At 34.0% G+C, this 18,465-nt stretch overlaps 2 protein-coding genes across 4 annotated transcripts in view; both read right to left on the reverse strand.

Annotated features, from left to right (window-relative positions):
- The window catches only part of LOC136039190 (apolipoprotein D-like), a 37,355-nt gene extending 29,031 nt beyond the window's left edge, over positions 1 to 8,324 (reverse strand). The window contains exons 1-2 of one of the 2 annotated variants that reach the window (XM_065722711.1): positions 8,202 to 8,324; positions 2,630 to 2,777 (exon numbers count right to left, since the gene is read on the reverse strand). The gene's annotated coding sequence lies outside the window, so the exon portion shown is untranslated. The remainder of the gene's footprint in view (positions 1 to 2,629; positions 2,778 to 8,201) is intronic. The other variant, XM_065722712.1, reaches the window with a different exon arrangement.
- A 4,954-nt stretch (positions 8,325 to 13,278) lies between these two features.
- Positions 13,279 to 18,465, reverse strand: part of LOC136039192 (dual serine/threonine and tyrosine protein kinase-like) — a 100,242-nt gene continuing 95,055 nt past the window's right edge. For both annotated transcript variants that reach the window (XM_065722713.1, XM_065722714.1), the window contains exon 15: positions 13,279 to 17,901. In XM_065722713.1, the coding sequence (XP_065578785.1) occupies positions 17,819 to 17,901 (83 nt within the window). In that variant the 3' untranslated portion in view covers positions 13,279 to 17,818. The remainder of the gene's footprint in view (positions 17,902 to 18,465) is intronic.

An 18,465-nucleotide genomic window follows, 5' to 3' on the forward strand; every position in this document is an offset into this window, starting at 1 on the left:
CTTCTTTTCTTCTTTATTATTATTTTTATCAGTTTTCCTTTAGCTGCTCAATTTTAAATGTGGGGAGAATTTTCCAAGGGGAAATGTTGGGGGGGAGGTTAATGTTCCATGGGGAGAATTTTCCACGGTGGATGATTTTTCCACGAGAGGGAGAAATGTGCCACAGGAAAAATGTTCCGGAGGAAGGACCTATACTTGACAGTTATATAAGAAACTCTTGAAAAGTGAAGTTTGGTTAATACTAATGAAATAAAACAAAATATGATTAAAACATAATACTTTAGAAACAAATATTATGAAAACTACCTCAAAGATTTTTTCAAGTGGGCCGCATTTGAGCGCGCATTTTGTCTTTGAGCGCGCATTTTGTCTTTGAGCGCGTCACGAATTTTCGAGTGTTTATGATATAACCGATAAGTAAGGAAGGATTTTCCAGGGCGGGCGATAAACGGATAGAATAAGCCGGACCCATGCTAGGCACCATAAATCTAAAAGGAGCGAAAAGAAACTGAAAAATGTGCTATTTTTATGTGTTCTTTTTATTATTATTGACGAACAGCTATTTGCATAAGGAAGTTTGACAAAAAAGAAAAGCAAATGTGAAAAAATAAAAATAATTAAGAAGCCAGTTCAAAAGAAATCTTTTCTTTCTCTCCTTACAGATCATATCAAAATAGATAACTTCGAAGACCACACTGCCTTTCCATGACGAAAGTAAAACAGTTCAAAATAGGGATGATACCTTTTTATTGACAGTGAATAGATATAAAATTATTTAACTGGATATTTCGAACCCATATACAGTGTTCATCATCAGCAGTAAAACTGGTGAGTAAAAGTTTTACTGCTGATGATGAACACTGTATATATGTTCGAAATATCGAGTTAAATAATTTTATATCTATTCACTGTCAATAAAAAGGTATCATCCCTGTTTTGAACTGTTTTACTTTCATCACATCAAAAGTTTAGACTTTTTGTTTTGTTTTATGTTTAATTTTTTCTCCCTGCCTATCTTATTTTGTGTTGAGCACTGAGGACCGCTTGGTGGATGTCCTTACCGAAATATCTGCTTCGGCTTTTCGTTCACTTCTTTTCTACAGGCTGAAAGTTACCCTCATTTGCGGTTTCTTAATTATTTATATATATTTTATATATTTATATGTTCGAAATATCCAGTTAAATAATTTTATATCTATTCACTGTCAATAAAAAGGTATCATCCCTATTTTGAACTGTTTTACTTTCATCACATTAAAAGTTTAGATTTTTTTTGTTTTATGTTTAATTTTTTCTCCCTGCCTATCTTATTTTGTGTTGAGCACTGAGGACCGCTTGGTGGATGTCCTTACCGAAATATCTGCTTCGGCTTTTCGTTCACTTCTTTTCTACAGGCTGAAAGTCACCCTCATTTGCGGTTTCTTAATTATTTATATATTTTATTCCGTATATTTTCTTTTGTCAAACGTCAAGGTCATATCCAGTGGGATATTATATAAGGAAGAGCTTTATCTAGATTCAAAGTTAGACATTCACAACTTTAATATCAAAGGCTATAAATTTTAACGATATCTCTTTACAAAAGAAGATATAGCATATTTTCGAAAAATAGACTGTTTATAATCTTGGGACTGGAGACGTACCCCCCCCCCAAAAAAAAAAAAGAATACATTTTCTTATATTTTAGGCACTTATTATTCAAATTATCAAACGTTTTTCCAGGCAAATTATGGTCAACTCAGACGAACATGTGTTCTTGAAACTTTCTTGCATAGCACAGAAGAAGGGAAGCAATTGTCCTCCCGAAACACTCGTATTGTTTCGCTGGCCTCATGAAGCCCCATTCTCGAATCTCTTTTTTTGTTTTGTTTCTTTTTTTATGTCAGAGGCTCGAAATCAATTTTTCATCTCAAAAAAGAGATATAACACGTTTCAAAAAATAAAGACCATAACAAAAATGTAGACTGTTTATTATGTTGAGAAAGGAACATGAAATAGATAAGGGCCTTATGCGTTTCGATCAGATGTAAGTCGTTTGAAAAGGTGGGTTATAAATGCCCCACATCCTTAGCATACTTTTAAAACTGCAGCAAATAATATCATAGGCTATTTTCTATAAAATGCTGTGGCGTTTAAATTTATGAGCAATTTTAAATGTGATTCTTAGAGTCATAATGCGCAGCAATAAATTTAGATACAAACCACAGAAAAACAGATATTTTATAAGCAAAAACTGCCGGGATTAAAAAATTTTCTTTCTTTTTACTGGTTTAATATTTCTCGCAAAAGATTCAATCGTGTTTGAAAACGGCATGGTTATTCCGGAAATCGAGGTCTATCTAGATTCGTCATTTAGGATTAGTTGAGCATGTTGTCCGCGAACCGGCTGGGATGACGTCTTAAGAAAAGTTTTAAGGGAAACTTGAACTTTCTGGGAGGGGTTTTAGGAGTGAGGTTTAAAATATATTGAGATGGAGAGGGAGCATGCGTAGCTATGCTGGTCTCAGACAGTTTCGTGCTTCGGTGAGTTGTTAGTACTAGTAATTACAGTAGTGGTAGATTTATTGACCTGGTTTTAAAACAGCGGGGCTATTTTTCCCTCCTGTAATACGGAATATATGAGACTGACCTCCGAAAATACTTCACAAAAATAAACCAGGTTAGGAGACAAAGAGCTTTTAGATGCCTGCTTTAATCGGCGATGGTTCCGCTTTCACTTCTTCCACAGCAGGAGCAACTTCTTTCTTTTCGGGGGTTTTCGGTCTTTCTCGTAATCCCTATATCAGCGAAAACGAAATGATTATGTTATGCGTAAGATGTAAATATATAAAGTTAATTCGTAATACCTAAATATCTAAAGTGAATCAATAAAGACAACAAAATACGTAAAGAATGTGCCGATTGTTATTAAATCTAAAGCAAACTTTTTGGTCCAGAAGTATAGTAATCTAGGGCCGGCTGTGTCCAGGTTTTTTTCTTGGGGATGGAGATAAAAAAGTATTCCTGTGGTCGACTGTGTTTACATACATTTGTGTTACCTTTTTTATGTCAGACAGTAATTTTGGGGGAAGGGGCTCAGACCAGAGGGCTCCCCCATGAATGCAACCATTTAGTAATAGCTCATTGTCTTTTAAAAAAATGTATTTAATTTGTTATGCGTCATCCATTGCGAAACCATAATATGGCATTAAACAACCAGGTTTCTTAATTTGGGTCAAAAAACAGGATCCACATAACTGTATTTCAAAAAGATGCCAACATTTTTGGATTGTTGAATCGATTTATGGTGCTTTCACACTAAAAAAAAATTCAAGACTTTGCGTCTATTTATCCGTAACGTCAGCAGTACCAAATACACTCGTGCTCTACATCGAATTTACATTTCCTAAACTTCTGTTACATTGTGGAAAATTCAACGTAGTAGCAGCAAAAAGGAAATTCTAACTGAAGAAATTAATAAATTTTGAAAATAAATTGAAATTGTTTTCCCATAATGCCTTTTAATCCGTCTTTCCATGACAAGCCATCCTGCTTCCGAAGCCAAAAGATCATCATCAAAGCTTGAATACCCATCTCTTCCTACAGTCAAGTCTCAGGGAGTGACAATTGGGGAAGAGGGTAAGCAAATGCAAACCCCTTTTATTCAGAGAGCATCTAATGGCGATTTCACACTTCGCCATTGGACGTTTCACATTAGCAGAATTTGAGACTAAGCCGTTACGTAGCCTTAAAGAGCAAATTTTGTCCTTGACGTAGACAGCCCCAAGTGGACTTGTGCTCTACATCAAATTCTACGTTCCTCAAGCTCATATATATTTATAGGAAAATGAACGTAGCAACAACAAAATAGAATCTCTTGATGAGCAATTAATTAGTTTTGAAAATAAATAAATTTTTCTAGAAAACCTTTCACGCTTGATCAGAGCTTGAATCTCCATTCCGTATTTTAAATTTTTGAATAGTGAGCTTAAGATGATTCCGACGATTTCAGACGACAATTATAATAGTTTTTTATGTTAACCTAGTGTGAAGCTTCGTTTAAATTGCGAAAGGTTATAACCTAGCGTAATGCAACTTAACGACTTAGCACCGCTTGTGAGGGAGGTGTGGTTGACGACCCCGTCAGACAAAACTCGTTTATTATTTTCGGCCATTGGATCAAACAGCCACCAGTAGGTTTTCTCATGTACTTTCACTTTTATTAAGCAAAGGGGTGGATATAAAATTAATGAGTTAGCATTATCTACTAGTTTTTTTAATTCTTTTTTAGAAATAAATTCGCAAAAACAAAAGAAATTGCAGGATAAAATAAAGGGAAGAAATAAAAAAAATGTGAGAAACAGCAAATAGGCTTGGAACAGTCGAGATATTTAGTAATTCCTTTGCAAAAATGATTGTAACTAGATATATCTTCGTCCACTTAGTGGCGTACTAGCGAATGGCGTAGACATCTCTTTCGAACTCTGCAAGGTTCGACCATGTGAACGCTACGTCCTATACGCAGAGGGCACGAAGTTAACCGTTCAATTAACCTAACACAGTTAACGTAACACAAAATGCTAACAAATAATTCCCAACATGAGACGTAACCATTATCAGGAAGTTGATAATATTCCTGCTACTGCTACTACTGACAATTTCTAACAACTTTGAAGAGCAGATCCTCAAAATTCACTTTCGAAACATTACAGAGCCCCCCCCCCCGCAGGGAACTATTTCTATGTTTGTATCTTTTGAAGACGGGTCGCACTGAAGATGTGTTCATGGAAAACAAATAGAGGGCTAATCAAAAAATATGTTTAATTCCGGTGAAGAATTATATCTCAGGAAACTGTTATTTTCGCCATGGTGTGTGGTGAATTTTACTCCAATTGGAACAGTAAACACAAACTCTTACTGTGTATTAATCACTTTCATTATCATTAAGTAGAAGGAAAAAATCGGGGACTATTCTGTCACGAAGAGCGATAAATTGGGTTTTAAGAATCTTCTCCGTTCTCTTCCACTTTGGAAAAATTCTAGTTTAAAGCCTTATCCCCGACTTGGAAAGTAACTGATTTAGGTAAATGAAACTTCCAGGAATGTATTCAGAGCCTTAATAATCTCCCGAAGAGACATTTAATTTCCCTACCTTGGTGGTGCCTGAGGGCTGTTACCTCCACTTGTTTTCCCTCCAAAGGTTAATGAGTTTTAAAAGAATTATTGTGTGAAAAAAGTGAAACCTTGCAAAACATATCTCTTGCTTAAATGAGGCACAAGAAAAGGGTGACACTCATGCCTTGGCCCAACTCCAATTGACAACGTTTTAAAGATGTGTGATGTTATTTTCTTAATTTAGCAGGGGAAAAAAAACCTTTGACATGGCTTAGAATTCGGTACAAGCCTAAAATTTGGGCTATTGAAAGGAATTAGCCATGAAACATTTTATCAGGAAATATGCTAAGGAAACAATTCATTGTTTCCTTAGCATATACCGAAGATCTCACAACAGATGTCACAACACCCTACAATCCCCCTCCCTTCTGTGCAAATATGTATATATTTGCATAAATTGTGTATATATTTAATTGTGTCTTAATTTTAATTGTTTATTTAATTAATGTTTATTTAAAATTAATTATTGTTTAATTATATTATTTAATTAATTATTTATTAATAATTAAACATTAATTGATTAATTAATTGTTTAATAATTAAACAATAATTTAGTAATAATTTAAATAATAATAGTATAACAATAATTAACAATAAATAACAATAATTTAAACATATATTGTTTAATAACTAAACAAAACATTAATTAAACTAAACATTAATTAATTTATTGTTTAATTATTGTTTAATTAATTAATTTTAATTTAATTTTAATTGTGTATATATTTGCATAAATTGTATATATTTGTACCAATTGTATATTTTCCATCTGTTTTTCTGTTTCTTGATTATGTCAACAAATATTCAACTTACAGGCACATGGGTTGACACAAGAATGACGCAAGGCAGAATGCATGGGAAATGTATTATTGGGGCTATATATTTGTACATTAGGAGGGAGGAGAAGGAGGGAAAAGTTAATAACTTCGAAGACCACACTGCCTTTCCATGACAGTGAAACTGATCAGCAGTAAAACTGATGACGAACACTGTACATGTGTTCGAAATATAAGTTAAATAATTTTAATCTGTTCACTGTCAATTAAAAGGTTTCATCCCTATTTTGAACTGTTTTACTTTCGTGAGGGAAAAGTTACGGGGAATCGCCTTCAAAATTTTAAGCATAATTTGTCAGCACATTACGAAGTAGGAATTGTTTTCTTAACGTTTTTTCTTCTCAATAGCCCCAATTCTAGGCTAAGACCTTTGGATATAAAGTTTTTTTTTGAAAATTCAGATGGGTATAGAATTGTCAATGTATGCTATCTTCTAAGCCCTATAAATCAGAAAAGGGTTGATACAGTAGCTTGGGAATATCTTTCCAGGGCCTATTTTGGTTCTGGATTCATTCCTGACAGACTTATCTATCAACAAGTGAAATGATACCTTTTTTACATATTCCTAAAATGAACTTATGCCGGATTTGCCTCACACTCACTCGGACTGACTGTCTTGACTTTTTCTGCAATTAGCAACTAGGCCTATTTGATTTGGTAAATGTACGATTGTTCATATTATTGACTTACCAATAAAGTGAACATACCACTCGATGCCTTTTTTATGCTCTTTACGAATATAATAATTGCTTCTATCGCAAATTCAAATTTAAGCACTTTTTCACCTAACCCGAACTAACCTTATAAATGATTTTGGCACTGAGAAAATGTAGTATTATTTTGTCGGAAAACGACCGATAACTCTTACTTTCATTGAAAATTCGTCATTTTTGAGAGCTCAAAAAGTGCTCAGATATGAATTTTGCGATAGAGGCGATTATTTTATTCGTAAAGAGCCTAAGAAAGGTATTGAGTCGTATGTTCGCTTTATTGGTAAATCAATAATATGAATAGTCATATATTTACCCTTGATTTTAGCCTAATTCAAAATCAAAGGACTCGGTCTCGGCTTTCAGACTTGATTTTGTCCTGGATTTATTCCTTAAAAGATAAAATGGTAAAATTCTACCATTAAAAAACCGTAGAACTACCGTGAAATTACCGTAAAAACTGGAATTTTACCCATAAAAATCTAGTTTGACTACTTTTCACTATCTTGGAAAGGGGTTAAGTTAGGAAAGTAAAACTTTCAGGGAACTACCTATTTTGGTAAAATTCTAGTTAATTGACTTCTTGGTATCTCAGAAAGGGTTTAGGTTAGGAAAATGAAACTTTCAGGGATGGGTCTACAGGCTAAAGTATGTCCCAGAAAGGTATTTTAAAGTACCCACCTCCACTCCTTCTCCTTCTAAAGGGTCCTTAAATTTGTTTACATGACAGGTCTATACCTATTGAAATTTTGACAAAACAACATTTTACCTTAATTTTCAGTTACTAGTTGCTTTTTCTCTGCCTTTAGTTCTGAAAATGCATTTCCTGTTATTTGAGTAGAATGTTGAGCCATATCAATGTTCTCTTTTTTTTTCATAGCCTAATTTAGGAAATGTATTTTGCATATCTTTAATACCTTATAAAATGGGATTGACCAAAGTTATGAAGCTGAAAACAATTTTGTTGTACTTTAATTAAGCAGAAGATTTATTTTGCAAGGTTTCACTTTTATAACACATGTATTTTTAAAGGTCATCAAGGGTCAGGGCCCTTTAGAAGGACAAAGAGTGGAGGTAGGTACTTCAAAATACCTTCCCAGGACATACTTTAGCCTGTAGACCCATCCCTGAAAGTTCCATTATCCTAACCTAAACCCTTTCCGAGATAGCAAGAAGTCAATTAACTAGAATTTCACCCCCTTTTTATACCCCATATTTAGGTCATTTTTAAGAGGTCAAGAAGTCCTTAAATCTGAATTTCCGGGAGAAGCGATTATTATATTGGTAAAGGGCATAAAAAAAGGCATCAAATTGTATATTCACTTTATACAAAAGCCAGTAATACTGTTTGCTATAAATTTACCCACCCCCCCCCCCCTCCCCCCAGTAAAATGCTGGAGCTAGGCCCCTAACTATAACACACTCCGTACTTACATTGCAATCTTAACAAAATTTGTATAGACTAAGATTCGATTAACCAATTTAGGCCTAGCCTACTTACTCAGATATCCCAATTAAATACGAATTGACAGATACCACACAACCAAGACTCTAAACAATGCACTGTTTTAAGCCCAAATAGAGAATGCACATTTGAAACATGCGGCAGTTTATCTATTATGGCAGAGTTTCAAAAGTTTATTAACGGGTACAAGGTTTCTACGTCATTACTTGAGTCATCACATTAAAAATATGAGAAAGAAAACTTGATACCCCTTCAAATTTCCCTATTGCCTTAAAAACATCCGTTAATGATTCAACCAGTAAATGGATTCATCCGGCAGATCAAGATTAAAAGGCATTGTGGATAAAGTTTTATTTTAGGGGCTTCTTGTCTTGGAACATAGCTGAGCCAGGTAAATGAAATTTTTAAGAAACTTTTAAAACTGGGAAGGGGCAGAAATTATTAGCTATATGAGGGGGGTCGCACCCTCCTTAAAACCTCATTCTTTACGCTTAAGTCTTAAGTACTTTTTGAAAAGCCTCTTATTGTTCTAATTAAAAGAACTTTGTATTTCAAGAGCCGGTCTTAAAGAATTGGGACAAAATTTAGCGGAATTAACAAAATTCAGCAAACCTACATTCGAAGATAGACAAAAGCTCCTAATTTTGAATTTACCGGCATTGAATTCATTTCATTAGCTGGACCTTGCCAAGCACGAATTCCTGGTGATTTCAAAAGCTGCCCCCCCCCACCCACCAGGGGCGGACCTAGGAATTTTCTTAGTGTGGGCGGCTAGTTGGGCTGCTCCAATAAACTTGCGAACAAAGAAATATCAGCAATGTAAAGGAAACATGAACAATTTTATGTCATAAGAAGATAGTGAAGATGGTCGTAAATTTAATTTAAATCTAGTGAGGATTTTGTTCCAATAAATCTGTCGAAGATAAAACGATGTAAAAATATTGATACAAAAAATATTATGTTATAGCCCCCCCCCCCCAGCCGTAGAAAAATAAAAAGTTGTTCACCATCTCCAAAAAATTTTAATTTAATATTTTCCGATAATGTTTACCCTTTGTACTTGTGACCACTATAGCGAGTGATTTAAGTAGTATCCCTATAATACACACCACGAGACACTTAGGGGGTATGCTACTGGAGCTACTAGCCCCTCAAGAGGCTATTGCAAACACTTGGGTCTTACGCAATACTATAGTGTAGTTGTAATGGTATAGTACACCTGTTTGCCGCGTAATAGTGGATTGTTTGTTTACTTGTGTAAATGTTTTCTTTGGCTGCTAGGCAATAAGACTTGTTTCTTCAGGGACCGTGAGGAATCCTTCATTGTAACTGAGGACGGCACATACATGGGAATTACGTAATAACGGTGGACACGTGAGTTGCAACATAATACTTTAAGATATTTTTTTAGGACTTCATTTTTCTTTCAAGGCATTTTTTCTTCAAGATGGTTTTCCTCCAAGATTTCATATTCTTCAAGATTTTTCCTTTGAGATTTCATTTTCTTTTAATGCATCTATTTCTCAGGAAACCTTGATCCAAGACGGCCCAGCTGGACCAAAACGCAATTTGTGTTATTTTGATTCGGGGAATATTTTCTACATGATTATCTGTTTCACCGCTTGTTAGATTCATTGAGGATGCTGTAATCTCGCAGCAATTGTTTTGGTTTAAGAGCCTTATAACTAGCTTTACAAGAGACAGGCTTTTATTGTAAATACTAGTTTTAGCAATAAGAAAAAATATTATAAATCTATGAAATCACAGAAAATAATAATTTAAACTCAACAACGGAAAAACAAAACGAGAAAAAGCTGATAAAGGATAAAATATAAGCATGTGCTGGTCCAACGCAATTCAGGCCACCGTAACATACTATGGATGGTATACGGCACCCTCTGGCATCCCTCATCATTTAAAAGCCATTCTCAGAAAATTTCGCGATAAAAATCATGCTTTAAATCCCTCAGTTCGTGTTATCTCAAGCCACCCCCTTGTGGTACGTCACGTCAGTTCACGTAACCGTGGCACAGTATGGCTAACACCAAAAACAAGAAGTAAAATAGGGAGTTTTTTAAGACAGTGGGAAACAAATTAGAATGAATATTTCGGCCCTATGTCCAAGGACCGTCCCCAGCAATACAAATAAGAAAAAACAACTTACAAGAGGATAAAATCAATAAAACTAAAATGAACAGTTATTAAAACAGTCCCAGCATCCTCACCTCAGCGAAGTTCAACCAGGACTCTATGTTTGTGATGGAAAGGCAGTGTGGTCCTCGTCATTATTTACACAGTATGGCTGGCATGTGGCATCCCTATGATACATATTATCATTCCTATAACATTCTTGGAACTTTTTTCTCAATAAATATGCAGCCCTTTTTTTATTATTACTATTAATTTAAGATGCTTGTAGGAATGTTTATGTTGTTAATCGTTACGGGTTAGCAAATTTAATTTTTTCCCGAGCGTGGTGATTTATATCTTTAAAAGATTATATTTTCTTTATTATGTAAATAAAAGTCAAAAAAGTCAAAAATTTTCACATATTTTCTTTATAAAACTTAGCTGTGTAGGTCGCACATGATTTGTTTCTGCTGTGAGCTCCAATACCGCGTCATCAAATGGATGTATGATCCAAGGTGGTATTTCCATTGTCAGAATATCTTCAAATCTGATTTTGAAGTCATCATGCAGGACCATTAAATGTTGAACCTATGTCTAAATATTCTCATCAAGGCATTCTACCTGTGACAAGTTTAAAAATATGGAAAATTCACGCCAACTAATAGTTGCTTCATATAATTCAATTTTTAAAGAAAAGCTGAAATTACACCCTTTGCTTTTATTAAATTGAGACTGTCCCCTTGTAATTGTCAAATGAACAAATATGTCAAATACACAATGTCTGCTTTCGGATTGATCAGGTTTTCTCTTAAATCTGGATCTTTAATTTCCAGAAACTGATTCAAAAATTGAGCAGAATCTTGTTAAACATGCCCCTTTAGATAACTTGCGTACTTCAGTATGTAAGAACAATCGTTGAAATGCTTCATCGTTTTCATCGCACAATTGGGCAAATAAACACGTATTCAATGCATTGCTTCTTATCTTATTAACTGGATTAATCACAAATTGAAATGATTGGTGCAATTTCTTACTCAAATTTTTCGCTAGTAGATGTCGTCAGTGATGACTAGATGACACAGTGAATTGCAGTTAACTCAGGTATAATTTTTTTTCAAGATGGCTTATTAGCCCACGATATCGACCGACCATGACAGGAGCCGATCTACTACCACCGAAATAACGTTTGTGAATGGAATCGATTTTTCCTGAGAAATATCACTCAGGACAATAAATATTGATTCACATTTCGTGTCCGTCTTCAAATTTTTCGCATATAGTAACTCTTGATGAATTTCTAGATCCAAAACAAGTCGAACACGTGCCAATAATAATGCTTCATTGATCACTTACTTTTACTTTGGTACTTAGGTGATTACTTACTTTTTCCGATACTGACAAACACAAACATCGATTCACTTTACTTTTCTTTTCAAAAATTCGGAAACAAATCAAAAACATTTATTTTTAGTATTCGTATTTATATTGGTGAAGAATCAAACAAGTTCATGCAAGATCGCAAGCACATTCGCCACAAGTCATATTTCGTCCCTTTGCACGTCTAAACAAGCGTTGCAAAAGGCGGTAAAGGAAGTGTCAGTGCTTTGCAAGTCTCGGCACGTTGTAGCGAATATAAAATATGCAAGTTTTTACGAAGTCAGGCCAACATTTTAGTTACTCATAATCGAAACCAGATAACGTTTTCTAGAACCTCTTTTACTAATTGTGAACCCTCATTCTTTGGTCACACCAGCGTAGACCCCCGTCAAGCTTCCCGTGCATCCCTGGGGGCCCACTTGGACCATTTTGGCAATCACTGCTCTAGACACTACTAGATAATGTCTTAACTTTATTACCTTTGGTACCGTTACTGCAATAAGGATGGCCGTCTTACCATCATGTGAGTACCATGTTAACTTAAGGACCACCTTATGGCCAAACATTATATTGGCCAAGCCGATATTTTAGTTATTCACTGTCGAAACAAGAAAAAATTTTTGTGAAACCCCTTTTAGTAATTGCGAACCCCATTTTCACACCAAGGTAGGCCCCCGTCATGCTTCCCGTGCAGCCCTGTTGGCCACCTGGACCACTTTGGGAATCACGGCTCTAGACATACTAGATAATGGCTTTACTTTATTACCTTTACTGCAATAAGGTTGGCCGTCTTACCATCATGTAAGTACCATGTTAACTTAAGGACCATCTTATGGCCAAACATAATATTAGTTATAACTAGACAGTTATTCCTAAAAAATTGTAGCAGTCTATAGCCTTTGCTGTTTTCCCTTCCTAACCCAAATTTACCTAAGCCGGGATTCCATCTATCCCTTTTTCTACCAGCCTGGACAGTAAAATCCTTTAATTGGGTAAAATTAATCTGAGCCACTACTATCTCCATCAGTCGGTTATAAGGGAATATATATTACTATGGCTGATACCTTGCACTTTTTAGTCGTAAAATGAGTAATTATTATTCTATTATTAGTACCTTTCTAACCTAAAGAAGACTTAGCAGCTTCCTTATTCATCATGATTCCTACTCCCTGTTTATGTACCCTATCCTTCCTGTCTGAGCAAATGAATTGAATATCACCTAATTTCATGTTTCTTAAAATGAGCGATTAGTATTCTATTATTAGTATCTCTAACCTAAAGAAGACTTAGCAGCTTCCTTATTCATCATGAGTCCTACTCCCTGTCTATGTACCCTATCCTTTTTGTCTGAGCAAATGAATTGAATTATCACCTAATATCATTTTTCTTACCCGTGGAATATGAGTTTCTGAAACTCTGAACAAGTCCAATTCAAACCATCTGAATTTGTCAGTCAAAATGTCAATACGACAGTTGTTTTTTAATGTACCAAGTCAAAATTTTCATAATATTTAAAGCATTGAAATTGTTATGAGCTTCAGAATAGTACAGGTGCAAAGACAAAAACCAAGAACTAAAATTGTGAAAAAAAATGATAAAAATAAAATTATTCCAAAACGCTTTATTCCAAATAACCATCAACGGCACACTAAATAACAAAACAACAGTATAAATTGAAAAGCATACACAAGCTAAGTTTCAGGAAGAAGCAACATTAACAAATATTGCATTTGGCACATATAAAAAAAAAATAAATACAATAAAAATCCGCTTACGTAATGCATCTTAAAAAGAAATGAAAATGAGTTAATACAGAACACATCTTTAAAAAGATATATCACAAACACAGGTTCTATAAATAGGAATAAAACATTAAAATAAACCTTAGAACACACCTTGGAAAAGATCATAAATTACGGTGTACTATTACTATTTTCTATACTGAACCACCGTTTAACTCCACCCTATTTCAACTCAATCTCCCTGCGGTTCAAAACTCATTTAACCCAACACATTCCATCCCCATTCAGCTCAACCCCCGTTCAGGCAACTTGACATAAACTAACCTAAGATTTGAATTGCACGAGGGTTTAGTTAAATGATGGTTCAATTACACAGGAATTGAGTTATATCGGGGTTGAGTTGAACAAGATATTGCTGTACGTGGGTTGAGTTAAATGGGGGTTGTGTTCAACAGGGATTGAGTAAAACGGGAGTTGAGCTGTATCAGGATTCAGTTGCAAGGAGACCATGTAAAAGTAAAATAAGACTATCCTATTAGAAAGGCGTATATATTGAGAGGCGTATGTTTCTAGAAACTTATTGATATCCTGGAAAATTTCATAAGCACTCACATTTCGCTTCGTGAGAATCATTTCGTAACTAACTTGAAAACATTAAATATATTAATGCATGCAAAATTATAATAAATAACATTGATTGTAACTCTAAACATAATTATAACTTTAGTATTAAATAATGCCATGAAAAAGAAGCTTTACCATTTCTTTGCCGGAACTGAAGATTTCCGTGGACTCACAAAAAAAAACAATTCTTTTTTTCGCACCCACTACAAAAGAAATTTATGAGAAAAGATACGATTTCACAAGATACGATGAGAAAATTAACACTACCTACCCCCCCCCCAAAAAAAAAATAAATATATGATGAGTTACTAAGGCTTCGCAAAAAAACTTGAAATACAAAACAAATATCCAAGGAAAGATCCAATTTAGGTTTATTTTAAAAAAAATACTACATACCTAAACAAATAGAAAATATTTGACGACTTGCCAGGGTTTCGCAAAAAGCGAAAAAACTTGAAATCCAAAAGAAATATCCAAGAAAAGACCCAATTTAGGTTTATTTGAAAAATACTAACGCCCATAGGAATAGAAAATATTTGACGACCTACCAGGGTTTCGCAAAACCCCCCCCCAAAAAAACAAACTTGAAATGCAAAAGAAATATCCAAGAAAAGACCCAATTTAGGTTTATTTGAAAATACTACATACCCAAACAAATAGAAAATATTTGACGCCTTGCCAGGGTTTCGCAAAAAGCATAAACACTTGAAATACAAAATTTATATCAAAGATAAGACCCAATTTTGGTTTATTTAAAAATACTACATGCCCAAACAAATAGAAAATATTTGACGACTTGCCAGGGTTTCGCAAAAAGCAAAAAAACTTGAAATGCAAAAGCAATATCCAAGAAAAGACCTAATTCAGGTTTATTTAAAAAAATACTACTTGCCCAAACAAATAAACAATATTTGAACACTTGCCAGGGTTTCGCAAAAAAAAAAATTAAATGTAAAAGAAACATCCATGAAAAGACGTAATTTAGATTTATTTAAAAAATACTACATGCCCAAACAAATAGAAAATATTTGACGACTGGCCAGGGTTTCGTAAAAACCCAAAAAAAATCTTGAAATGCAAAACAAATACCCAAGAAAAGACGCAATTTATGTTTATTTAAAAAAATACTAGATGCCCAAACAAATAGAACATATTTGACGACTTGCCAGAGTTTCGCAAAAAAAAAAAAAAAAAAAAAAAAAAAAAAGGCTTAAATCATTAATTCTTTTCAACAGAAGGAAAGCAAATTCAATACAATTTAATACACACTCGAAACAAGTAGGAATTAAAAAATCAGGCGATAAAAATAAATAAAAGAATAAAGGACCAGCATCTATCTTGTAATAAGAACGCACATGAATATATTTCATATACAGATTACTCACAGCCAATAGAAGAAAACAAACAAGCAGCCTTGCACGCAGAAAAATTAGGACTATTTAGGGGGCGGGTGTAAATAGGGCAAGAAAGGCTAATTATTCACACTTTTGAGAGAAAAAAGTCAAGCGACTTAGGGCCTCCTTACAGGCACACCTTATGGCTATAGCTATGGGCATACCATAGGGAGTAGATATCTCCCTCCATCCCAACAAAGGATATTCTCGTTATTTTTTTATAGATGCTCTAAATACTATAGAAAAACTTGGCATCTTTAAAAAGTCTACTTTGCGTCTAGGCAGAAAAATTATGAAGTGGAATTGTACCATTTAAAATGGCACATAAAATTCATTGTTGTCGTTGGTTTCGGTTGTGACCCCGTACCACTGAAAAAAAATATTGATTTAACCCCCCTCTCACAATAGGTCAAAATTAAGGGTACATACAGAGTACGAAAAATACCATAGGTGTAATGAGTAATTGCTAAGTTGAAAATCATTTGTATATCCGTACGTGAAAAAATTGATTCACACTCGAAGGAAAGCCTGTTGCAAAATAGGCAGAAAAAGTAAAAATGTATACACTTTTGGGTGAACCAGAGTCAAAATGTTCACCTCCTCCACCCCCCCCCCCCCCAGCACAGAAATTCAAAGTCCTCTTACCCCCTTCCCATTGGCTTTACATAAAAAGCAAATCCTCCAGAATCCCCTAACGTATACTCTTTTGTAAGAATCATAGGAAGAACATCTTGTCCCATTCTCCCCAACAAATTGCATATGAAGTCCCTTTTCCACAAAAAAATTAAAAGAAAGTCTCAACTTGGTCCCTCAGCCGTTTCTAGCGAAAAATCAGCTATTTCCTATTCGTTCACTCAAACAAACGATTTTAACACTTCACTTCCTCATACTCTTTATCTTTATACCAAAACACTACTCTTTATCTTTTATACCAAAACCCTACTCTTTATCTTTATACCAAAACCCTACTCTTTATTTTTACTCTTTATCTTTATACCAAAACCCTACTCTTTATATTTACTCTTTATCTTTATACCAAAACCCTACTCTTTGTCTTTATACCAAAACCCTACTCTTTATTTTTACTCTTTATTTTTATACCAAAACCCTACCATCCCGAAAAAGATCTGACAATTTTTTGTTTCAATCAATGTTCTTAGAAAGAATAAAAAAAATGGGGTTGAAACTCATTGGATCAAACAGGGGTATAAAAAGGTTATTAAATACCACCTGTTTAAACGAATGGAAGAAAACATCACACAACATAAGAAAGATTCTATATCATTCATACGAACTTACGATATATTGAAGAAAATGCGACAAAATTGGGATATGTGAAAAAAAATACAATATTCTTCAAAATATCACACAAATTAAATATAACACAACATAATCAGGATTCTTTTTTTTTCCAAAATTAATAAACTGGATTACTTGTCGTAGGAGAGCTTCAAATGTTTATCACAATGGGATTTGCACAATCGCACATTCTGACGGTGTCATATCTATGGGCCAGGGCTGCCACGTAAATTAAGAGTAGTATGTATGTTTGGAAGCAAAATTTTCAAAAAGAGAGACAATAACATTTCATTGTTTGAATTAGTTAAGGGGTTAACTAATTCAGTTAAGTTAGTTAAGAGTTGAATTAGTAATCGCGAACTTGATTTATAATGAAAAAGACTTCCATATTTAGTTATGCTATTTGCGATAGTAACGGTCCCTAAATTCAAAACAGAAACCTGATTAAAAATTCAGCCAAAACTAGAGGATTACTTAAAAAAATGTTGTGTCAAATTATCCGGCCGATTAATAACGGAGAACAGCTAATTGAATTACCACAAGCACATTCAAATTATCCGTGATCACCGGATCAACATGCAATGAATATTTTTTAAATATTAATACTTTGGTTGTGTTGTATCATACAAATTTACTATAATTTTTTAAATGGAGGCGGAGGATGGATTACTAAAAGAAAAGGTGCCGTCAAAATATCCGGCAAATTAATTACATAGAACAGGTAAAGGATTATCAGAAGTAGAGAGGTATTGTTCGTGGCCGTCTGACCAACACACAAGCAAAATTTGAAATATTGCTGATATGGTTATATTGGATTATGGAAATTAATTATAATATTTTAGATGCTCGTAATGAGGGGGAGGGGTGACATAAAAAGATGCAGTTTATGATCATACGACAAACTGATCAAATTATCAGGCAAATTAATTACATAGAACGGTTAAATGGATTACCAAAATCAACCAGCATGGAACTTTAGATTCAACACCGCCGAATTGTTCATCCTCTTCGAATCAGCATGCAAGCGATATTTTTATTGTTTTTTTTTTAGAACTTGCAGATATTGATTAATACACCAAGCGAGTCTTTAATCATCTTTAATATCGATATCGATATAAGGGCTGGAAGATAAACTGTCCGCATCATGATCTGTTTCAACCACCTCAGGACCTAGAAAAACATTTTCCCTAATGAGAAAACAATCATTATCTTTATTTTCATTGCAGTAAAAATATAAATTTATTTACATAAATTATACGAATAAAAATATTCAAAAATGTGTTTGCATTTCTACATTGAAAACAAATTTAAAAAACAAAATGCTTCGGAAATTTGGTATCTGCAAAAAAAGAAGAAAAGAAACAACAACAAACAAATAAAAGGAATCTAAATTACTAAAAGAAAGTTACTAATTACTAAATTTCGCTAAATACATTAAATTTCGTTAAAATACGTTAGGGAATTCTAGGGGAATTACTTTTTATGTAAATCTAAAAGCAATCTAAATAAAAGCAAAATAAAAGGAATCACCCTATTCATCATTATAAAGAAAAACGTCGTCAAATCGTCATTATCAAACTGGTATTCTGAGGTTAAAAGCTTTGTCAATTAAAGTCCAATCCACCCGAGTCCCCTGATGTTAGTGGCAATGATCTTAACAGATTCATTTCTTACATCACCCAAAATCTTCCAGCATTGTCATTGTCCATAACCAACAGGTTATCATTTCCTTCT

Source organism: Artemia franciscana, chromosome 19 (assembly GCF_032884065.1).
Source record: "Artemia franciscana chromosome 19, ASM3288406v1, whole genome shotgun sequence".
In the NCBI taxonomy this organism is placed as follows: Eukaryota; Metazoa; Arthropoda; class Branchiopoda; order Anostraca; family Artemiidae; genus Artemia; species Artemia franciscana.